This window comes from Acomys russatus, chromosome 1 (assembly GCF_903995435.1).
Source record: "Acomys russatus chromosome 1, mAcoRus1.1, whole genome shotgun sequence".
Lineage (NCBI taxonomy): Eukaryota > Metazoa > Chordata > Mammalia > Rodentia > Muridae > Acomys > Acomys russatus.
The window spans coordinates 114,068,566-114,091,700 of NC_067137.1; the positions used below are offsets into that span (position 1 = coordinate 114,068,566).

Below are 23,135 nucleotides of genomic sequence, written 5' to 3' on the forward strand. Positions count from 1 at the left end.
CGCTCCACTGAGGCTGCAACTCCTGACAGCGAGGCAGCAGCACCTCCCGCTCCCCTCTTTACCTTGATTGCAAGTGAGGGAGAGATGTAAACATTGAAGGAGATAACTAGAGATTGGAGTGAAAGTCTTCCTGCGGAAGCAAGCAAACTACGTCATTAGGAGTTGACTGAAGAGGCAGCCCTGTTGCTTTGTGCTTTTAAAATGGTTTCACAGATGGACAGTTTCAAGATAGGTAACAGCAGGGCACTATTTTTGCAGGTTGGTAAACTTTTTAAAATTACATTCTGTGTGGGACACACACACACACACGCACACACACATTAGAGGTGCTTTTGCTGCACATGTAAGTATGCTCTGCTCTTAGTAATTTGTTCTGAAATGACCATTTATATATAGCGGTTGGAATCACAGGCTTCTCTTTTAACTTCTAGTTCAGAAATGGATTCGTACACATAAATTGAAGTACCTTGGTGTTCCTAAGTATTGGGGATCTGGCCTACATGATAAAAATGGAAAAAGGTAAAAATCTCCATTTTGAGCACTTTCCTATTGAGTTGGTTTAGTCAGTACTTGCTGAGCACCCATAATATCTGTAGGTGTGCCTCTGGACCTTAGCTCTGCTTTTCTCTGCTCAGCACAGCGTTGGGGGCCTGTCAGGTGGGAGTGCCAGTCTGACTTCTGGACTCCTGTGGAGCTGTGTCTGGTGACTAGAAAGAACCCCATGGACAGGAACAAAGCCTGCCCAGGAACAAAGAGTATCCCCTGCCTCTCCTGCCCGCTATGCAACACAGAGGGTCACATATGATATCTCATATTAAGGCCTAATCTTCCATGGAAACTAGAGGCTTGTTCTTTATGAGGACTTTAGTCTAGCTAGGTAGAGATGACAATCATTTAGAGACAGCCTTTCTGAAGCATGAGAGAAAAGTTAGGTGCTTACTTGTGTAACCTTTCCTCTTAGAAGTCGTAGGAGGTGGAGAAAACTCACACTTTTGCGCAGCCTGCTCTCCAAATGGACAAGTTAAACGTCGTTGAGCAAAGCTTGTAGGAGACCGTGGAGGCCAGGCTGAGTTAGAAACTGGAGGCTAGTGTACTAGTTGGCATGGCATTTGTAGTAAGTGAAGGGAAACTGTGATTCAGCTTGTCATCAGCTTGTCATCAAAGGCCCCATTACATAAACTTAGCCTCAAGTCACTGTAGAGCCTGGGCTAGGTCACCTTTCCGTCCTCTGGCCTGCTCCTGCTGAGTGCTGGGGCGGTGGGTACATTTCTGCCTGTATGCAGTTACCCTCGTGCTGGCGTTGCTCTCTGTTACTGTTCCTTTTGATGTTATTGGGAAGACCGCTTCATTTCTAGACCTTGCATGCAGACGTGTCAGTGTCAGACACATGTCAGTGTCAGAAATTGGTGTCAGTGTCTTGTGAGTTTCCCTTTCCTATCAAGGAACATTTTGTGGAGTCCTGTGAGGCTTCCTCATACATTTTCTTAGTCACAATTTTATAATTCTTATGTTTAAACTTGCTGCTGGAAAGAATCAAGTGGTCACACAGGTCACACAAGTGTCTTGGTGAAAGACACTGATAAATGCAAGAGAACGGAATGCCCCAGCCAAATGGTGCTGTAATAGCAAAGGCTTGAGAATGGGCAGCCATTGTGTAGGCCTGTGAGTTTAATTCACCAGAGCACCATGCGTCTTTCATGGAGTCTGTTATTTTGTTACAGGTGGTAGGAAGGCTGGCAGGAGCTTCAGGGTAGTCAGGGAGGGTGACTACAGTGGAGCAGGGTGCAGCATTTGTCTCGGGTCAGTGTTGTAGTGACGACCCTTTCTTCCGGAAATGGAGGTTGCTAGACCTTCCCCAGTGGGGCGCAAGACCCAGACTGGTCAGGATGAAAAAGCACTAGATATAATCCGTACAACTTTCAGAAGGAAAGAATAGAAGCTAGGGTCCGTCTCCAGCCTCCTTCCCTGCCAGATGTCCTTGCTTCTTCTTTAACTCGTGTGGAGTTAGAGCTTAGAGCAGTACTGTGAAATACTCACAGTTACCATTTTGCAATTGTTTGTACTGATTGGTATTTTCCCATTACTTGAAGCATTTAACCAAGTCCCTAGAAAAGAAAGCATCAAAGCCTTACTTACCTGACAGACATTTTCAGAAGTAGCCTTTCCTCATTATTCAGTCCTAGAGCTTTCTCAGGAGAATGTGCTAACAGTTTGTATGTGTCATTTATCATTTAGAAATGGTAGGAGGCTTTAGGGGCCATTGAGGGTTAGTGGCAGGGTGATCTGTGCATAAAAACAAAGACCTGCTCGATCTGTATTCAGTCAGTGTCTTTATGCTCTTCCAGACTTGCTGGCTTGTTTTACATCAACGTGACATAAGCTAGAGTTATCTGAAAGGAGGGAACCTCCATAAGATCTGGCTGGAGGACATTTTCTTAATTGTGATTAATGTGGGGGAGCCCAGCCTATTGTTGATGCCATCCTTGGACTGGTGGTCCTGGGTCCTATAAGAAAGCAGGTGGAGCAAGCCAGGGGAAGCCAGCCAGGAAGCAGCAGTCTTCCATGGCCTGTGCATCAGCTCCTACCTCCAGGCCCTTGCCCTGCTTGAGTTTCTGTCCTGACTTTTTTGATGATGAACAGTGATATGGAAGTGTGAGTTAATAAACCTTTCTTCCACAACTTAGTTTTGGTCCTGGTGTTTCATCACAGCAGTAGTAACCCTAAAATACAGATTGTTGGCAAAGGTTGTACTTTGTTATTCAAAGTATTACAGTGATTACACAGGTTAACTCATTTACAAAGGCAAATGTGTGTATTCTACTCTTCTCTCTCAGTTTTGCAAAGCCTTCCATACCTGAGATCTTGGGAAGTCACAGGACTGTAGAGGTCAGGGTAGCAAGAATATTAACGCAAATGAATATATTTTGCACCTACTTGACTTTGACATAAACTTTATCTCCTAAAACACTAATACTTTATTTATTAAAAGACATATAGATAGAGTCTCTAATTCTCTTCTGATTCAGAAGTGGATAAATAGGACCGTATATTTTATATTACCACACTGTCTTTTAAATATCATCTGGGTATTCCTTCCCTTGTAAACTCACTATAATTTATTGTCATAAAGCCTACACTATGTGCCAGGTGCAGTGGCGTACACCCACTCTGTGAGGCAGAGGCAGGCGGATCTCTATGCATTTGAGGCCAGCTTAGTCTATAGAGCAAGTCCAGGACAGCCAAGGCTACACAGGGAAACCCTGTCTCAAAAAGAACAGAACAAAACCAAGCCCCCCAAAAGCCTACACTATGTAAGCATGACTTTTGTATTGTACATTATTATTTCAGTGTGTGTGGGACAGTGATTCCCACTATAGGCCCCCTCATTTGAGGGCAGTTACTAATAGTAACTTCTATAAGATGGGCGATAGATCGCATGTCTAGTGAGTGCCGTGGGTGAAGTGCACTGGCTGACTGCTGTGGCACAGGCTCATCCATGGGAGGAGTTTTGTCTTGTTTTTCTGTTTTAATGATTTAAGTAGACACATTAGAACTTGGACAGCTGCTGAAGGTGAGAGTGATATTCAGGGGAGTTGGATAGTCAGTCTCCTTGCAGGCCAGTGTGTCTCTCTGCACCCCTGGAGTTTGAATCCCAAGGAAGGAGGAGTCCTGCCTCCGCACTCACTCCTCCAGAATGAGGGCCTGAAGAAGTATTATCACCTGATAAAGCAGGATGATGGCAAGGCCAAAAATCTTCATTGCCACAGGATATTCCTTTTCCAAATCTTGACCATTGAGTGTATAATACATAATTGCTTTATGCTGTTTGAACAGTTAAATTGAATGTAGATTTAACAGAGCATTTATTGTTGAAATGTGCCTTGAAAATGGAGATGTGGTCACAGGAAGAAAGCTCCTGCCTAGACACAGCAGTTAACTCTGAGAAGAATCAGTGTCCCCACTCAAAGCCAGGTGGACGTGTCTCACTGCACATGTGTGTTGGATTGTGGGTGGGCACTGTCTTAAGTTCAGCCTTGTCTCCTGTAAAACTAGTTGAGTCCAGGAAGAGTCCCTGGAGACAAGACACTACAGCATTCTGAATTCTTAAGATTTTGTCTAATTGGGAGACATTCCTCATGGTGTGTGTTCACGCCCCTTTCCTCCTCGTTTATAATACTGCCTTATTAAGCATTAACTTGACATAATCTGAAGGGAGAGTATTCATTGCGAGTACATGTTCCTAGTTATTTCCCTCACGGACTTTCCTTGTTTGTCTTCAGTTACAGGTTTATGATAATGGACCGCTTTGGGAATGACCTTCAGAAAATATATGAAGCAAATGCCAAAAGGTTTTCTCGGAAAACTGTCTTGCAGCTAAGCTTAAGAATTGTATGTGAGCTATGCTCCTTGTTGTGAATACAGTAAGAGCTGTTTCCGCTGCAGCTCAGTCCTCTGCTGGCCATGTTGGGTACTGCATTAACTCCCTGTGTGTTCTCCATAGCTGGACATCCTGGAGTACATCCACGAGCATGAGTATGTGCACGGGGACATCAAGGCCTCCAACCTTCTTCTGAGCTACAGGAACCCCGACCAGGTCCTCACTGCTTCAGTTTGACTCTTGTCTAACATGCTGTTTGAGAGCAATAGGGTCCTCTGGACCTCACCCCACAAGCTCTGCGTTTTTGAAGTCGATACTCTAACAGCACCGTGTCCTCAGACACTTGTGTATAGCTGCCATTCTGAATGCTTGTTGCAGTTTTTATGTTGCTGGCACTTTATCAAGCTGGCTGGTTTTGAATTTAAATATTTAGAAGAAGTGCTTGATACAAAATGCATTTCAAGTAGTTGCTTTGGTGGAAGCTTAAAATTATGTAGTGGGCAGTGATTTAGACTTGCCTGTAGCTGACACTGCTGAGTGTCACTTCTTAGTCTTGTGTAAGAGGGAAGTTCTGAGTCCTTGGCTTGGTGCAGTGATCTGTCAACACTCTGTGCACTTGGGTCTGTAACTACCTCTCGCTTACTTTTTTTTTTTTTTTGATTGCTTCCTTCTACTACAGTGTGTTTGCCTCCCCTCTGGGGTCTGGGGAGTATAAAGGTCTGTGTAGTGCACCAAGTGAAAGCTGCTGTGCTGGAGCCCTTGTGAGGCATCCCCAGCCATCTCAGTTGCGCTGTTTGCTCGAACACAGCCAAGAACCTGGGCAGTGAAGGTTTCTTTAGCTCAAGTAGGAAAGACTTGCATAGTGTACCATTAAAAAATGGACTCGTGTTAGTTTGTACTTGACTGATGTGAGCAGCTTCGTTCATGCAGCAGCCATGTGCAGCTCTCCTACCTTTCAGACATGGTCTGTGGATGGAGTTACTCTCTCAGTGCTATGTCCATCTTTGTGTTCACATGCGTATGTGTGTGTGCGTTTGTGACAGCATCAGGAATAATGCGTGGCTGTCAGACAGAAGCCACATGTGTCAATATGTATGCTAGCAGAGCACCAGGCTATGCCCACAGAACTCCTCTACCTGTTTTTTAAATTAGCATTAATCTGGAAGACTTGACTCTAATACATAGTATTTAAGATGGAGGTAAAGACCTCAGCCAAGAGTTTTGGACATTGTTACAGCTCTTGACTCATTTTTCTGAATTAAATCGGCCTTTGACTGCTTTACAAGAGTCAAGAGCAGAGGACAGCTGATACCTTGTGTGCTGACTGCTCATCTCACTTTTCTTTTGTGGAAAGAGTCTTGAAAGTTTACTTTGTATGATAGCTTTGTTCTAGACTCTGTAAGAAAAACCTAACATTTGTAAGCCTTGCCCATGGAGACAGGGTTAATTAGAAATTTAGCACATGTTTTTCTAAGAAAGTACGAGAAGTAAAGTAATATCCAAGCACTGTAGCTTTTTGGTCATTTAGGATTTATTCAAAGTAAAAATTATTGAATGGGAGGTTGAGAATAGCTCAGTGGTAGAGGAATGTCCTGAGTTAGACTCCTATTAATGCAGACAAAATAAGAGTTTTACAAGTCAGAGTTATTCAGAGATGGAGGTCAGCAGCATCTTGTTCAGTGTGAAGGGTTAAGTCCGTCCCCTGTGTTGCAGAGGAGGCGGTGTGCGTGCGTGCGTCTCAGCACTTGGCACAGCACTCATTTTAGATGTGACTTGTTTGGAGAGCTGCTGTTTGCCCTTGTAGGTGAATCTACCCCCAAGTATTCTATTTTATTTCAGTACTTTCTAGTAATACATGTGCATTGATTTTTGTCTCTAATTTGGTGCTTGGAAATTTATAGGTGTATTTGGTAGACTATGGACTTGCTTATCGCTACTGCCCAGATGGAGTTCATAAAGAGTACAAAGAAGATCCCAAAAGGTGCCATGATGGCACACTGGAGTTCACCAGCATTGATGCGCACAATGGCGTGGGTATGTCCAAAGTGGCCTGGATGCCAGTACATGCTAATGCTTCTGTCTGAATTTCTACAGATTTAATTATGCTAAGTAAATAAGTAGAGTGATGAAGAATACTAGAAGAAGCAGAGTGGTGTGGAGTAAGAGGGCAGAGGTTTGGCTTCTACACTAAAGTGAGGGCCCTTTTGTTTGTTCCTGCCTTTCAGAGATAACTGGACTGCATTTTGGATTCATTGCTCATCTCTGTGCTGCTTTGTTTTTAGTGTCTGGTTTCTTACGTAGCTTATGTTTTGTGTAAGCTAGCTTAGCAGTGTTGATAGTGTCTAATATTTCAGTGCCTTCAAGTCTCCCAAAGACAACAGTGCTTGTGAGGTGTCTTCAGACTTTACTTCGTAGACCAATAGTAGCAGTTTGAAACCCTAAGGCTTATCAGTTTGGGTTTTAAGTAGGTTATTAGTTGGAGACAAAGATTTGTTTTATGCAGCCCAGTGATCAATGCTTTCATTGTGTGCAGGAGTACATTTCTGCTGCAAGGTAGCCCTGAGTGAACTGCTCTGTCTGGCTTTTTTGCAAAGCCGTTTTACTGTGCTTAGCCTTCTGTTGTATTTGTAGCCCCATCACGACGTGGCGACTTGGAAATACTTGGTTATTGCATGATCCAGTGGCTCAGCGGCTGTCTTCCTTGGGAGGACAACTTGAAAGACCCTAATTACGTTAGGGACTCCAAAATTAGGTAAGGACAACTTAAATTATTTTGGGTTGGGTGGTGAAGGACTTTAAAAGGATTTTAGTCAGAATTTTTTGACAGCATCTTTGGAGTTTTATTCTCTAGATTATTATTATTTCATTTTTTAAAAATAGTGCTTTATTGAGCAATCCTCCTGCCCCAGCCTCGAGTGTTGCTTTTACAGGCATGTCCCAGTCAGCACTCGTGGCTCAATGACATAAGTTAGAAGGTGCAGGTTAGCCAGCAGGGATCTGGGAACTTTGCTGTTTCCTTTCCACATGCTGCCTGCTGAGGTGTGTCCTGTTAGCAAATGAGAGACTACACTTTTAACTAAGGACTTCTTCCTTCCTCTACAGATACAGAGACAATGTTGCAGCTTTGATGGAGAAGTGCTTTCCTGAGAAAAACAAGCCAGGTAGGGAAGGCTTCCATCGACCTTCATAGAGCTTTTGTTTTCTGGGATGCAAAAGCCTTCAGCCCATGAGACTGGGCATTTTAGGACCTTGCCATTGTTGGAGGTGCACCTTCACAAAAGCAGCTTTGCACAGTGAGTGGCCAGTGAGCTTCGGAGCCTCACACAGTTGCCCTTTGTTTTCAAGAAGGGGGAAGCATGCTTTGTTCACCAAGCCAGTGGTTATGGAGGTTGTATTGTGTGCTACAATGTGCTCTCAGTGCAAGCTGCATCAGACCCCTCCCCTTAGGATGCTAGCATTTTCCTTGGGAGCCAGGGGGATGTATATAGCAGTGATTTTTTGTTAGCGCTTTATGTTGTTAGTCCTGTGGAGAGTAAGACAGCAGGAAATGGAGTTGGGAATGTAGAGATGGCACAGAGAGTAGGGAGGAGAATTGAAATTTTGACCAGGTGGCCAAGGACCAGATGGAGAGGACATGGCAGCAGTGGTCAGAAGGAGGAGAGAAAGTGAGCTGTGGAAGGTTGGGAAGACTGTCCTAGAGGCTGTAGGACTGTGTCCTTTTTGGTCATCATGAGGTCTTTGGCTTTTACTTTGACTAAGAGTCTACAGCCTGAAATAGGACAGGGAGGCCAATGGCCTAACCTTCTAGAGAAATGAACTGTCTCTAGTTTGAGGTTGAAGGTAGGAATGGGGAAGCACACGTCAGTGTGTGCTCTCTGTCAGCCTCCATTTCTGTCCCTAGTCCTGGACACTCAGACCTGTGCACATGTCTGTGTAGTGCTCTTTATACCTGCATCCCATTATTCCTGTGTCCCACTGCATCTCTAGGTTTGTCCTTTGCACGTTGCCAGTTTCCCACACAGACTACCTCTGCTTCACTTGGACTGTGTGTGAGAAGGAGTTATGTTAGTTGGCCTAGCATCTTTTCTAGGACTTTTCTTTTATCTTCTGGATTCTCCTTTGTAAAAAAGGCAGCTGTGCACTGTGTTCTTTCTATGTGTTTCTGGCCTATATTGTGTCAGATAGTGCAGCTTTGTCTTCTGTCTGGATAACTGGTGGTGTCTGCTAGTTTAAGTACTTGAATGTTGTTTTTTTTTTTTTTTTTTTTTTTTAAACCTGACTTTGTTCTTTTAAACAATTTAAAATTTGGGGCCTAGAGACATGGTTCAGAGGCTAGGAGCACTGGCTGCTCTTCCAAAGGTCCTGAGTTCAGTTCCCAGCATCCACATGGTGGCTCACAACCATCTATAATGAGATCTGGTACCCTCTTCTGTAGTGCAGGTGTACATGCAGAAAAAACACTGTATACATAATAAAAATCTTTAAAAATTAAAATTTATGTGTATGGGCATTTTTCCTATAGCTATGTCTATATACCACACGCATGCCTAGTGCCAACAGAGGCCAGTAGAGGCGTTCGATCTCCTGGAACTGGAGTTTGTGAGTCACCTTGTGGGTGTTGGGGATGGAGACCTTGGGGGAGCAGCCAGTGCTCTTAACTGCTGAGCCCCTCTCTAGTCTCTCTGTTGAAGTTGTAGCATCACTGTGTCAGTTTCACATACACAGTTCCTCTCATGTTCACTGGGCTTTGAGGTTGGAGTGATTCTTGCTTGATTTGGAGAGCCACTGGCTTTGTAATACTGAGTCTTCCAGCCCACCATGGCAGTTCTTCTATGAAAACTCCTTAAATTCTGTGTGTATTTTGGTCTTTGCAGAAATCTTGCATAGTCACATTGGGTAATTGGAGCGTTTAGTGTTCTGGCTTGAACATTTCATTTCTAATTTTCAACAGTGTGTAAAAATAGGGCAGAGTTTTTACATATTTTACCTATATTCTGTACTGTGCTGTTTCTGCCTATTGGTTTTAGCAGCCTTGTAGACTCTGTAGGAATTTTGCTTTGCTGTCCTCTCACCCATCCTTCCCTTTGTGCCAGTACTTGGTGTCTCTATGTAGCCCTAGGTGGCCTTTTACTTGTGTTCCTCCTGCCTCAGCTTCCTGAAAGCCAGGATTGCAAGTTTGCCTACTAAGACCATTTTGTCAAAGACTTTGAAACAAGTACAGTCCAGCTGTTGGCTCCTGAAGATGCTTTGATGCTCTTTGACTTACTTTTCTGCCTTTCTATGCCAGTGAAAGTATACTTCGCCGTTCTGTTCTGCTTAGATGGTGGTAAAGGTGGAATTCTGCTGTAGCTTCTAAAATGGAAACTTTGTTTTTTGTCAGACACATGTTTGTTCCATGTATTTTAAAATATATATTTATTAATTCTTGTTTTTCTTTTCGTTTGTTTTTTAAATATCTGGTTAAGATAGTGGAGATTTGAGGCCCCCCCCCCAATAGTGCCCGGCGTACAGTGGCACGTATTAGTTAAGCTAGTGGTTATGTGTCTGTGGATGGATGCTGTGCTGGCATGAGAGCATATGCATTCGATGTGGGCTACAAGGAACTCGGGTGAGATGCTGGCTTGGGCTGGGAGGGCAGCATTTTCAGTAACAGACCAGGGAAAGCCACAGGGGCAGGTTTAGACCAGGAGTTGGGGTCTGGCGATGGTTACATATCAAAGACTGATGATGAGGAAGCAGTGGACTTGTCGTCAAGGGAAACAAACGCTTTGTGAGCAGGGCCCTTTCTGTCTAGGAGGCTTTTCTCATGCCTTGAGGCACCTTGCCTTGCTGCTTCATGAATCTGCTCTCTGGGTTCTGTTTCTCACCTCATAGCATGCAGCTTTCTCTTGCAAGACTGCTAACTCTTAGGGTCATTGCACCTCAGGACATACTAATTTCTGAATTCCTTTTTATAGTTACACTTCATGTGTGTTTGAAATTTTGTTCTCTTACTGTCTCTTATGGTTGCAGAAATGCCTTTTACATTGTAACTCAAAATATGTTGTTTTACTTGCCTGATAATTCCTGGACTTAGAAGCATATTTTTTACTGAGCTCTATTGAGGACAACGTTTTTATTTTAACATGTTGTACACTTGTATTGTAATTTCACATTGGCCATCGACTGTTTGCTTAGAAATGAGATAGACTTATCAGGCTTGTGACTAAAAGTAATAAAATGATTGTGTTATTGTTTTAGGTGAAATTGCTAAGTACATGGAAACTGTGAAATTACTGGACTACACTGAAAAACCTCTTTACCAAAATTTACGAGACATTCTTTTGCAAGGCCTAAAAGCTATAGGAAGTAAAGATGATGGCAAACTGGATTTTAGTGCTGTGGAGAACGGAAGTGTGAAGACAAAACCAGCCTCAAAGGTAGGTATAGGTTTTAGATGACCCTTTAGGCTTCCTTTGGTTCCACCTTAGCAGGCATTACAGGCAGGTGAGGCCTTAGCTCAGCAAGAATGCATCAGTGGGCTGGTGGCTAAGGGTTCATTAAGTGGAGGGCACTGACACCAGAGAGTGTGTAGAGGACTTGGGACAGGACGTGTCTGGAGTTCTTCCATCCAGGAGCAGGGTGTTAAGCATCTGAACTGACCTTAGTTGTGATCTAAGATCAAGTGCTGATGGGGCAGTAATTCCTCTGCCTTCGGGCCTTGTCATTGGTGGGCCACTGTGGAGGAAGCATCTCTTTTTTAAAGGGGTTTTAAATGTTCAGCCCCCAACTCTCACTATTTGCCAGGCACTTTCTTTTTATTTTTGGGTTTTGGAGACAGGGTTTCTCTGTGTAGCCCTTGCTCTCTTGAAATTCACTTTGTATATCAGGCTGATCTCGAACTCAGCGATCCTTCTTACTCTGCCTACTGAGCTGCCACTGCCTGCTAGCACTTTCTGATTTGAGATTACTGGTGAAGGTTTTTACAGAGGTGTTTCCTGGGGTGGCTCAGTGGTGAATCGGAGCTCACCTTACTTCCTGAACGTGGCTCTGTTCTTCCTGGTAACTGCTTCCAGTGGCTGTTTATGAAGGGGTGCCACTTGTGCTTGTTGTACAAGTGTTTCTAAATGGTTATTTTGGGCTCATTTCTTCAGGTTTTAGACAGAAAGAAGCTGTGAATTTTTATCTCCCAAATGTCCCCACCCTTATTTTCTAACACATTTTAACTTGTTTGTGTGTGAACATTTAGAGGTAATTAGAATGTGTATCCATTCCTTCACAAAAAGAATGTCTCCCTTCCATAGTTCGTCTTCAGGTTGTTAAGGGTGCAGGTGTCTTGTTGCTCCTCTGTGTCCGCAGTATGTTACTGTACTTCGGTTACTCTTTAATTGTGACTGTGTCCTTTCTCATGTCTGTCACTGTTTACTGTCACTGTGTCCTTTCTCCTGGGTACATCTTTTAGAGAATTGCTCAAGTTTGTTTGTTTTTGAACTTTATGAATCCACAATTTTAAAAAATAAGTGTTGTTTGCTCCACTGAAAGGATAATTTGGTCAAAGACACTGCTGTGTTGTCCCTCAGCTTCCAGTCTGGTTAAGTTTGTTTGTTATTAGATTTCTGTTTTCCTCTACATTTGAGGCCTCTTGCTTCTCATTCTATTCCAGCCTCCTGAGACACACACACACACACACACACACACACACACACACACACACACACACACACACACGCTTGGTGCTTGGTGAACCCTTGTCTAATGACGTAAAGCTCATCTTGGAACTGGAACACTTAATCTTTGTAAGCACGCTGGGGCTTCCTTTTTCATCTCCCCCTCGCGCTCTTTGCTGGTGTCTGGGAGAGCCTTGCCTTTTTACACCTACCTCTTACACATTCTCTTCTATCTTCTCCTCGTGAAATGGATCTCGGTGCTTCTAGCTCACTCTCCTCATTTGTTCTCTTCAGTGACACTTCAGGGGAATTAGTGATTTTCTTTGTGTCACTTTATCCTTTTTCATTAATTAAATGTTTTTGACACCTTAACATAGGTGTATAATGCTGATCACTGTCATCCCACCCTGCCCTATCTTCTACCTATTTACTTCATCCCTTCCAGATAAGGGTCTCTCACATTCATGCCATTTGTTTTGTGACCCTGAGTTTAACCAAAGCAGTCTGTGTGACCATACGTTGGAGCTATTTGTCGGAGCCTAGTGGGGTCACCAGTTGGTACACAACTCAGGACAGTGACTCCCCTTCTCCCAGGATTCATTGGTAGCCAGCAGATCAGCAGGGATTGGGAAGGCCCAGGAGCCCTCTCCTGTCTGTGCCTGACTGTATAATGACTGAACATGGGAATCCTGTGTACTGTTTGAATTTAGTGTCTTTCTTTTTGGTTCTGTAATTTTCCTTAGATTCTGTTCCTCACCCCACTTCGAGTACCCATTTACTTGTTTAGTGTTTCCTTACAGTGCCTACTACCAGTGGTGAGAGAAAAGAGAGAGGCTATGGCCACACGGGATTTCTGATGCCAGGATTCCCGTCTTCTGTCTAGGCTGGAGGCCCCTGTAATCCAAATACCTGAGGCCACATGAAGCAGATCTTGTAAGACTGTCCTGGTCTGGATGTCAGGTCACCTGGACGCTCTGACGCTTTCCACTCCCGGCTTGTGCTTCTCACACCAGTTAAGCCAGTGGTTAACTATGCAGTGGGGCCCAGGCCTCAGAGATGCATAAAGGCTTCTGAAATGCTTCCATCATGCAAACGCAGTTGAGAACCACTGTGAATCAAAAGCTGCATGTCTGGGTTCTAATATCTATGTGGAAAATAGCCTCTTTGTAAGTAGTATATCTGGTATTGGGCAGTTGGGCCTTTAAGTAGAGTTTTCACCTCCACAGCCAGTTTCTATATGTGGCAATGAGGATTTACATCCCGTTTTGATCTTTGCGTCCCTGTGTATCGGCTGTGTGATACAGGATACAGAGTCAGTGCCTCGAGCTCTTGAAAGAATTGATCTGTTGGAGCAACACAAGGACATCTTATCAGATGTCCTCAAAATTAGGTGATTGAGCTTTTGCTACTCATGGCCAAGTTTCAGGGAATGCTAAGCTCATATGTCTTTGCATTTTTAATAAGGGATGTATTTAAATATGAATTTTCTGTAGAAATAACAGTAATGTCTTCTTTTCTTGCTGATATGTTGTCACAAGGGATAAACAGGAAGCATGGATGCTGAGAGCTGTGGCCAGCGCATCCAGCACAGGGGGTGGGACTGCACGAGTCCTGTCAGCTACTGCTGAACTTCTCTGCTTTCTTGATTCAAGAAAACAACAATGTTTTCATTTGAATCTCTTGGCACCATCTTTATAACTGAGGTCCAGCTTTGAAGTTCAGTTCAGTTTTAGGGTCTTAGATAAGGATGAAGCCTGGTTTACATTTTACCTGATGGGTGTATGTGTCATGGGCTTTAAATGGTTCTGGCTTGCTAAAACTTGATTTTTAGCAAAAGAGAAGATGATAATTGATATGAAATAAAGACTCCAATGTGTGACCCCATAATGTATATTAAAAACATGTACATCAAACATTGAGATGTAACAAGAATAAATTAATAAAAAAAAAAAAGAAAAAACAAAAACAAAAACAAAAAAAACATGTACATCATAGTAATGAGTTTGTGAGTATTTTCCTTTGAAGTTGTTGACTGATATGGGTAAGCAGTTAATGTAAAGCAGTGGGCTCCTGGCTTCCATGTCTGCTTTTTGCTGTGGGTGTGTTTAATGATAGGGGTTTTATGGTTCAAGGGACCATTAGGCAGTCTTGTTTTTAGTTAATTCTAAAGTGGATTATGTGTTTTGCAAGGAGCTTGTCCTTCCTCACAAGGCCTGAGGTGGTTCCTACCACCACATGGAAGAGAAGGGTCCGGTTTTTCCTGATCATCAGGGAGACAGACAGCTGTAGTGTATCATATCTGCAGTGGGCATCTCAGGGTTTTACTTGACATGCAGAGGACTTCGTACTGGTAGTAAGTAACGCTTCAAGCTTCAGGCTCACTGGCTGCTTCAGAACCACCTTCCATCTGCTTTCATATGGACCTTGTAGCATCCACATGAGACACTCTGTTACAACTTAAAGAGATGAGCTTGCAGCTCTGAGGTGAAGATCCTTTCCCACTGCCTTGCAAGTCCAGTGACTGAGCTTGAGCTCCAGAAGCCATGGAGCGATGGAAAGACAGTCTCAGCTCCACAGGGTTGTTCTCTGGTTGTACATGCACACACACCCATCCACCCAGACCCACAAATACTAAATATTCCGTGTGTGTGTGTGTGTGTGTGTGTGTGTGTGTGTGTCAAAAAAACAAAAAAATCAAACCGAGTTGCCTAGAGTCAGCTGTAGTATAGTTTTCCTTAGAGAAGCTCAAGGCACTTAAAAAAAATCTGCTAGGGATTCTAGTTATAGGATATTGTAGGTGTAACTAGCTGCTTGTTTTTGTCTTTTCCCATGAATTGTCCATAAAACACCTAAAGTTTTTGATGTTAATGGTATAAGTGAGTGTCCTCAGAGGAAAGCGCGAGTGAAGAAACATCACATGAATTCCAGCGTGGTAGAGAACACAGAGATTAGTTTCCAGAGCTAAGTTCATTGACTGTCTAGAAGCAGCTATGAAGGTTGCTCGTGCTGAACTCAGAGGCCCGGAGAACCCTCGCTGCAGAAGTTCTGAATGTCCTGCGATGGGAGCTGGAGCCTTCCAGGCCCAAGTTGCTGTTTTACTAGGAAACTTCTGCACCTAGTGTACCTATAGGTGTTTCTGCTCTCCTATTCATTAACTTTCTTCCCCTCTAAATATCAGGAGGGCTTCTAAACAGCTTTTTCTCTGGGTCCTCAAGAGGCTGAGCCAAAGGGGACACAAATATGCTCCAGAGTAAGCAGGTGGATGGTAAAGATGCCGCAGGCTCTGTCGTGCACAGCACAGATACATGCATTGGTGTTTTCTGCACACTCAAGTGGGTTGGTAGTGATGTCCGATGCACCCCTTTCAGGTGCTTAGTTAGGGTACACACTTCAATAGTATTTGAACTTGGAGAGGACACTGTGTTTAAACATTTCTCCTTTCTAAACTCCTTTCCCAGACTTGTTAATAATGGCAGTTACCTGAGTTGTATTTCTTCTTCCTGTCCCCAGAACAGATTAAACTGTTATTAGCAGAAAGACCTAAGTGTAGACAAAGACTAGAAAATTGGGAGTTGACTGCGAAGGCATGTTTGTGTTGCTCTTGCTTAAGAATGGATACTTCATATAATGAAATCCCTTGTAAGCAGGATTTCACGGAGCATTCATTTATGGAACATGGAAAGGATTTCATACAGTGTATGGAAAGGCAGACAGGTGTGGAGCTGGAACACGGGTGTGTCTAATGCTTTCTTGAAAGCTGCAGTGCTTTAATCTTTTCCTCTCTTTCTGTATATACAGTCCCCACTGGCCTGGAACTCATTATGGAGGCTGGCCTCCAGCTCACAGAGATCTGCCTGCTTCACCTTTCTGAGTGCTGGAGTTAAAGGTGTGCTCCAACCCACCAGGCTATTTTAATCTTTTATATTGGTTTGGTAACATTCAGAAGAAGCTAGTCACCATGCCAGCCACACAGTAGACGTTGTCTGCATTTGGGTAGAGGCTGGAACTCTGGGAAAAGATTTCCCAGTGCTCTGTGCTCTTGCTAGTCTTCATCATGGCCTCACTACAAGCAATGAGCATTTTAATGCATTCCAGCAGTGTTGGATAAGGTTTCAAATCATCTGTCCCCCCACCTTTTTAAAAAAAAATCTTATTTATATATTATATATACAGTGCTTTGCCTGCATGTGTGCCTGCCCACAAGAAGAGGACACCCAATCTTATTATGGATGGTTGTGAGCCACCATGTGGTTTCTGGGACTTGAACTCAGGACCTCTAGAAGAACAGACGGTGCTCTTAACCTCTGAGCCATCTTTCCAGCCCTCTCTGTCTCCTTTTAAAGAGTCATTTGTTCATTTCCAAGCCTACTTAATTTCTCCTTCTAATTGTGGATGATCCTTTATGATGTTTTCTCAAATGTATCTTAATTTTTTAGTTTCCACTCAAATAGTAAGAGTTTGGCAGACCTGGGTAAGTTGAGGCAACTGAATATGTGCAGGTCCACAGAGAGTGGGGTGTACAGTGTGTGTGAAAGCTCAGCTAGGGTTAGGAATGGGCAAGACTGAGGTAAGAGAGGGATAAAGATGTGATGGAGCTCTGACAAGAACCCACACCCACGCATACTTCTGTCCATATGGCAGTGGGAATAAGGAACACATTCTCATTGGCTTCAAGTAATGCATTTGAATTGCATCTTCTAGTGTGTAGGTTCTGTGGCACACCATGTGTGTGTGGGTTCTGTGGCACACCATGTGTGTGGGGTCTGTGGCACACCATGTGTGTGGGGTCTGTGGCACGGTCTGTGGCACATCATGTGTGTGGGGTCTGTGGCACGGTCTGTGGCACATCATGTGTGTGGGGTCTGTGGCACACCATGTTTGCTGCCCCTTACGTGTCATTCTTCCTCAGCTACTTTCAGTAGTCTGTGAGTTGTGTGCTTTGGATGCTGGCTTTGCTGGGCTCCAACAACTAAGATGAGGTGGCATGTGCAGATTTGTGCCTAGAGATCTTTGGCTTCTTCAGTACCAACCCTGGAAATTTTAGGCTTTTTGTTTTTAAAATGACATGTTTGATGCCTGCAGCAAGGGGAAGGGCACCCCGAGAGCATCTCTTGCTTTTCTGGCGATGGCCATGGGTCTTGCTGGTGTTTCTTAGAGGCCCCTGGACAAGGTCTCCTAGGGCCTGACTTGAGCAGGGAATTGCTCTCTGGTTTTACCCATGAAGATTTTTGTTGTCTTTTCTGTTGAAACAGCTTTATTGGTCTCCAGTCAGTGTTTAGACTATTAGTAAATTATCAGTCCAAATGCATCCAGCTGATTTCTCTTCCTGTTTCTAAATTGGAAGTGAGAAGCAGCTAATTAACTAAGTTTTAACCTAGTATATCTGAACATGTTTAAAAAATATATATACACTAATACCCTTTGAAATAAGCCCATTTTTCAAGACTTTTTCTATGTTAAATTAAAAGCAAACTTTATTCCATATGTATTTTGTAGGTTGCCCCTGTGGTTTCATTTATAAATGCAAATAAAGGTACCTGTGAGACTGTGAGAGAATCAGAGATTGGCACAACCATGTGGGAAGTTCTCATTTAGAAGGGAGCTCACACCTGCACACCAGGAGCCTAAGGATTGTGACAGATAGGCACCCAGGAGAGTGCTCAGCAGCTTGCTGTGTGCTGCTATATAACCAAGTGCCGGCCTTACACACTGAAACTGCACAGGCTTTGCTTTATTTTGCTAACTGGTGATCTTAGACCATGGATATTTTCTACCCAAACAGCATGTGCTATCAGGAAAGTTGGTAGGAGCTACCTGGCTGGCGAGTGGGTGACTGTGATGCAGTGCCATCCCTAGCCCCCAGGTGCTCCTTTCCCTGACTGAATGCTGTGTGGCTTTTATTCCTTGTAATTCACCTGTATGGAGATTGAGAAAGCTGGCTTTTATTAAATAAGCTTCAAAATAAAATGAACGTGCTAGGCTCTTTGGTAGGAAATACTAGCTAGCTTCCTTTATAACGAGCACTTAAGAACTACCTCTACAATCGGAAAGCTGCTTTCTGTTCTATGTAGAAAACAGTAGAGTGATGAAATATTCCTCCTGAATTTTGGTCTGAACGAACAAAAGTGTCTGTGTTTATCCCTGCCTAATGCATCACAAGTCTGCTGACATGCTAACCTTGGAGTCTTGGCTGCCGTTAATCAGGCCTGTGAACCGGCAGGAAAGACATACCTAACGCACTTCATCAGTGCACTTGCATATGGAAGCTCTCACAGGGGAGCTGCCCGTGCCAGCTGAGGGTTACCTGCCCACTGCAGTTATTGTATGTAATTATCGAGCCAATCTGTTCAGCCCAGCAGGGTTTAGATGGTAATCATGAAGCAACACTTTGGAAAAGAAAGATGTAAGGCATTCTCCCCTTCCCTTCTCAGCTATGTGAAGTAGAGGCCTTCTCATGGCTGTGTTTGAGAAGCAATACCTTCTTACACAAATCTCCTAAATGAATGTCATTGAAAATTCCTTAAGGTTTAGTCAGGTTGTTTCTGTGTGTGAGCCCTTTCCACACGGCACATGGTAGGTTTCTCTGAGTTCCCGTCTTTCTATACCTGCCTCATACATGCTTGAAACAGTGGATTGAGTGTCATGCACTGACAATGCTTCTCCCTCTTCTTCCTCCTCCTCCTTCTCCTCTTCTTCTTCTGTTTTTGTTTTTGTTTTTTTAAGACAGGGTTTCTCTGTATAGCCCTGGCTGTCCTGAACTTTCTCTGTAGACCAGGCTGGCCTTGACACTCACAGAACTCTGCTTGCGTCTGCCTCCCTGACAATGCTTCTTAGCACTGGGTATGAAACATGGTAGCTTTCATAGGTTGGCTCCGTTATCTAGGGCGGAACCTGTGGTTGCCGTTAGGGAAAGAATACTGTGCTGTCAGTAAATATTATCTTCTGCAGCTGTACACAAAATGGCCTCCAGCAAGGAACACTCTCAGATGAAGTCAAACTTAATATTAATTGCTAGACAGTGTAAGTGAGGACATCTTGTTGCATCATGCTGCGGAGTCTGGGATGTGTCAAATGTCTTCCTAAATGATCCAGAATACTTCAGGGAACTTAGAGAGGCTTTGCATTGGAGTTCAGATAGCTATACATAGGATAAGGCTACATGAAAAAGTAAATGCTTTATAGTCATTGCCAACACCCTGCTATAAACACTCCTATAGAGAGATGTTAACTAATTAAAGGGCTCAGCACAGAAGTGGCTTAGTTCAGGCTGGTAGTGTGTTTATGAAGAGTGGAAGGCAGTGGAGTACAAGGACATTCTCCAAATGGAAGATGGAAGGACCAGTGCGGATAATCTGAATGGCTTCAAGGTATCAGGAAAGCTTTATACTTGTAAGGCTGCTCAAAGCAAGTTTATGGCACTCAGATATTTTATAAAAAGCATTGTAAAGAAACACTGGCTCATGAACAGAATTTGCCACAAAATTTAGATTGCAGGTGTAAGGTGAGGTGTGCGCCTTTCTGTTTCTTAGGCTCACAGCCTCTGCATTTACCCCCAGCCACATTAACAGAAGAACGAGTGTTCCTGGCCTGGGAAGGTGATAGCAAGTTAGTAAACATTTCATGTCCTCAAAGAGTTTCTTCTTGATCAGCCCTCCTGGGTCAGCATGATTCAGGTGTAGACTAAAGCTTGGGAACTAGAGGTGGCAGAAGAAAAGACCTAACTCAGGCTGACCATAGCTGGAGGCTTCACACTCCTGTTCCTTCTCTTAGGTTCTTCTGGATGTTTTGAGACTCCCATGCTTAGAAAGTTTCATATATATGCTAATTGATGTATATTTACTTATGTGGGCATCTGATACACCTCTCCCTCTTGTCTTTTGAACTTTCATATGTAAGAAGCGGAAGAAAGAAGTAGAAGAAAGCACAGCGTGTAGTGTGGAAGACATGGAGTGGTCAGACACACAGGTGGAAGAGGCTGTACAGACCCGTAAGTTGGGGACTTGCTTATTCCTTATGTAGCCAAGCTACACTGGCTCCCATTGGATGTGGTCTAACTAACATGTGAGTTGTAATACATGATTTGATATAAAATATCTTGTAGATAGCTTTGCATTGCATAGTGTGTGTAGCAGTATCTTCCATACACACTGTATGTCACTCTTCACAGCAGGCATGATTGGGGCTTGGGAGGTAGAGACTGGAACTGGCTCTTAGGCTTACAGCTTTCCACTCCCCCACACAGAGCCACGTAACTCTGGGCGGGGTACACACACACACACTCTTGTCATAAAACACTTCTCTACAGCCCACCCCAGTCAGTTAGGGGGTGAGGGAGTCAAGCCTTGTAACTCCACTGGTTAAAGTAGTTGATGGAGAAGCAAAGATTTGAAGTCACTGCTAGTTAGAGCCTGGTGCTGAGGGTACGACCTATAAAGCCACAGTTAGAAATGGCAGCTTCAGCAAAGGTGGCATCACGCAAGCCAGCTAAGAGTGGAAGTAAGTCTGCTGTGCTGGGGTCCAATGCGATGCTTTCCTGGACTGAGTGCTTTTTAAAAGACTTTTTCCCCTCTCTTCCTCAGAGTTTCGTTTATTATTTTGTTGGTCTTGGGCATTTCTTAACTAATAACAAGTAGTCACAATAGCACAAATGTCACAATAGCATAAATGCTCTGTTGACCTAGGCTCGCACTGCATTTTACCTTCCCTTTGACAGTGGCCCTGGGACATCTTGGAAAGCAAGTTTTGAAAGACAATCTCCTTTATCCTGATTTTATTAGCATTTTTCTCCATATCTGTTATGGTTAGGGTTATCAGCATTTACCCAGAGAGTCCCTGGGATGCCAGGAGTGTGCGTTCACTCTGGAGGCTAACGCTCTGCAGTAGTTCATTTCCTTCTAATGCTGCCGTCTCCCATTTGCTACTGTTTGTTTTTTACTGCCTCCTTCCCTGTCTTGTTCATTTTGTTATTAGGAAGTGAGGAGTCCCAAGGAGCAATACATGGAAGCACATCTCAGCCAGAGGCGAGCTGCAGCAGCTCTGACAGTGAGTGGGAATGAACTAAGCAGCACTGATGAAGACAGCTCTGTTCTTACCTTTGAACACACCCTTAAGCTTTAAAGCAGCCTTGTCATAGCAGTTTATGCAAGTCCTGCATTGCAGTAGGTCAAGCCAGGAGTCAGTCCAGCCAGGTCCCAGATGTGCTGTAGTCAGACAGGCTCTCTCAGCTGCCCGTGGGTCATTGGAAGCCTGCATGCTGCTTGGTGAACACAGAGGTCTTTATATCTGAGAGTGGGCCACTTAAAACTCTACTGTTAACTGTGAAAACCATCTTAGTTTTTGCCAGGTGATAAGATTATAGTCATTGTAACTGGCAGTACTGCTAGGACAGTGTCATTAGATGTGACTCCTGACAAGGAAGGGCCACTCAGACTGCTTTGCTAAAACTTTTTTATTTTTTATTTTGCACAGGGTTTCTCTCTGTAGCCTTAGCTCTCCTGAAACTCACTCTGTAGATCAGGCTGTCCCCGAACTCCTAGAGATCCACCTGGCTCTGCCTCCCAAGTACTGGAATTAAAGGCATGTGCTGGGTGACGAATAATCACATTGTTCTACATTCTTGTGAACTCAGAATTACTTTGCTTTATTTAGTATATTTATTTATTTATTTCCCCCGAGACAGTCTTACTACATATTCCCTGCAGGCCTGTAACTGTGTAGACCAGACTGGCATCTAACTCATGCTCCACTTGCCTCACCTCCCAAGAGCTGGGATTAAAGGGGTGCGCCAGCATTTGCTCACGTGATTTTTTTTGCTTTCTTGTTATAGGCTGTTTCCGCCCCTAAAATACTAGGGTAGTTATTTTCCTATCAGAATATTCATCGGGGAGAAGTATTGCCAGAGGTGGTTGGTAAATGTTATTGCTTCCAGGGTGAAAAAGCAAACCAACAGGCCAAGGGCCCTATAAATGTGTACGTTTATATTCAGTTTAAGTCACTTGATGGAAGATATGGTGCTATGTTTGAGTTTTTTAATATTTTGAGACATAAGATAAATTCCACGAATTTGTGATTTGAGGCTTTAGGATTTTGTCTCATAAACGTGTTCAGGAATGGTTGCTTTAATGGAAGCTTTAGAAATGTCAGTTTCTTCATTAAGAATTTTATTTTCAAACATAGTTTATGGTTTACAATGTGGTAAGAGACTGTTCTCACCGTGTGATACCTTTACAATTCTGTGCCTTGCAAAATGGGAGCACCTTTCCTTTAATATCTATTTAGACCATTTTAAAGCCATGTGTAATTTTCTGGATACACCTAAACTCATTTTGAATAGTTGGGGGTCTATTGTGTGGGAACACACTCTGAAAGCTTTCTGTGTGTTATTGTGTGAGCTGTGAGAGAAAAGAGAATGTGACGGGTGGTGCCCAGGAAGAACAGACCTTTAATCCTTTTATTTTTATGCAAGGCACAATTTTTTACCAATTGAAGAAATTTGGTTATTTGCTACAAGTAATTTCCCCCCTTACAAAATGATAAGCCTTAAAAACCATGCATATCCTGGCATTTTAAAACTGTGCCACAATTTCAGAATTGTACTAAAAATTAGTTGATGTGACCATGATACTTATGACCTGTGTCCTTGTCCCTGTCAGACAGTGGTGACTCTTGTTTGGAGGTGAGGTAGCTGGGAAGCACTGAGGCTGAGCCTGTCCTGAGGATTTTCTGTGGGAGAATACCAACTAGTCAGGCACAGATGTTTCTAAGAAAACCCTGCTAAGATACTCCCCACTTTTGCATTTTTTAAATAAAATGTTGGAAGAGTTTCTCCAAACTCCTCATGTGGATTATTTCAAGTATCACATTTTACATGTTAGTTTTATAAAAGATCAGCTCTGTCTGGTTGTAGTGAGTTACGAACATGGCTGTCTTACTAGAGACTTGAGTAGAGCAGACCTGATCAGTAGGGGAAACACTGCCCTGCCCTGGGCAGCAGACTCTCCTGGGTGACAGTTGGTTTGAGTCTGTTTAGGTTCCAGGAGGCACAAACATTAGGAATTGTAGCTAGAAATGCCAAGTCTAGATCACAGAAGTAAGAATGCTGAGTCTAGATC

At 43.5% G+C, this 23,135-nt stretch overlaps 1 protein-coding gene across 3 annotated transcripts in view; it reads left to right on the plus strand.

The window, feature by feature from the left end:
• The window catches only part of Vrk1 (VRK serine/threonine kinase 1), a 69,254-nt gene that overhangs the window by 43,961 nt on the left and 2,158 nt on the right, over window positions 1-23,135 (plus strand). For 2 of the 3 annotated variants that reach the window (XM_051151112.1, XM_051151095.1), the window contains exons 5-12: window positions 432-519; window positions 4,281-4,389; window positions 4,502-4,594; window positions 6,280-6,412; window positions 7,010-7,130; window positions 7,481-7,539; window positions 10,619-10,797; window positions 19,921-20,011. In XM_051151112.1, the coding sequence (XP_051007069.1) occupies window positions 432-519; window positions 4,281-4,389; window positions 4,502-4,594; window positions 6,280-6,412; window positions 7,010-7,130; window positions 7,481-7,539; window positions 10,619-10,797; window positions 19,921-20,011 (873 nt within the window). The remainder of the gene's footprint in view (window positions 1-431; window positions 520-4,280; window positions 4,390-4,501; window positions 4,595-6,279; window positions 6,413-7,009; window positions 7,131-7,480; window positions 7,540-10,618; window positions 10,798-19,920; window positions 20,012-23,135) is intronic. The other variant, XM_051151103.1, reaches the window with a different exon arrangement.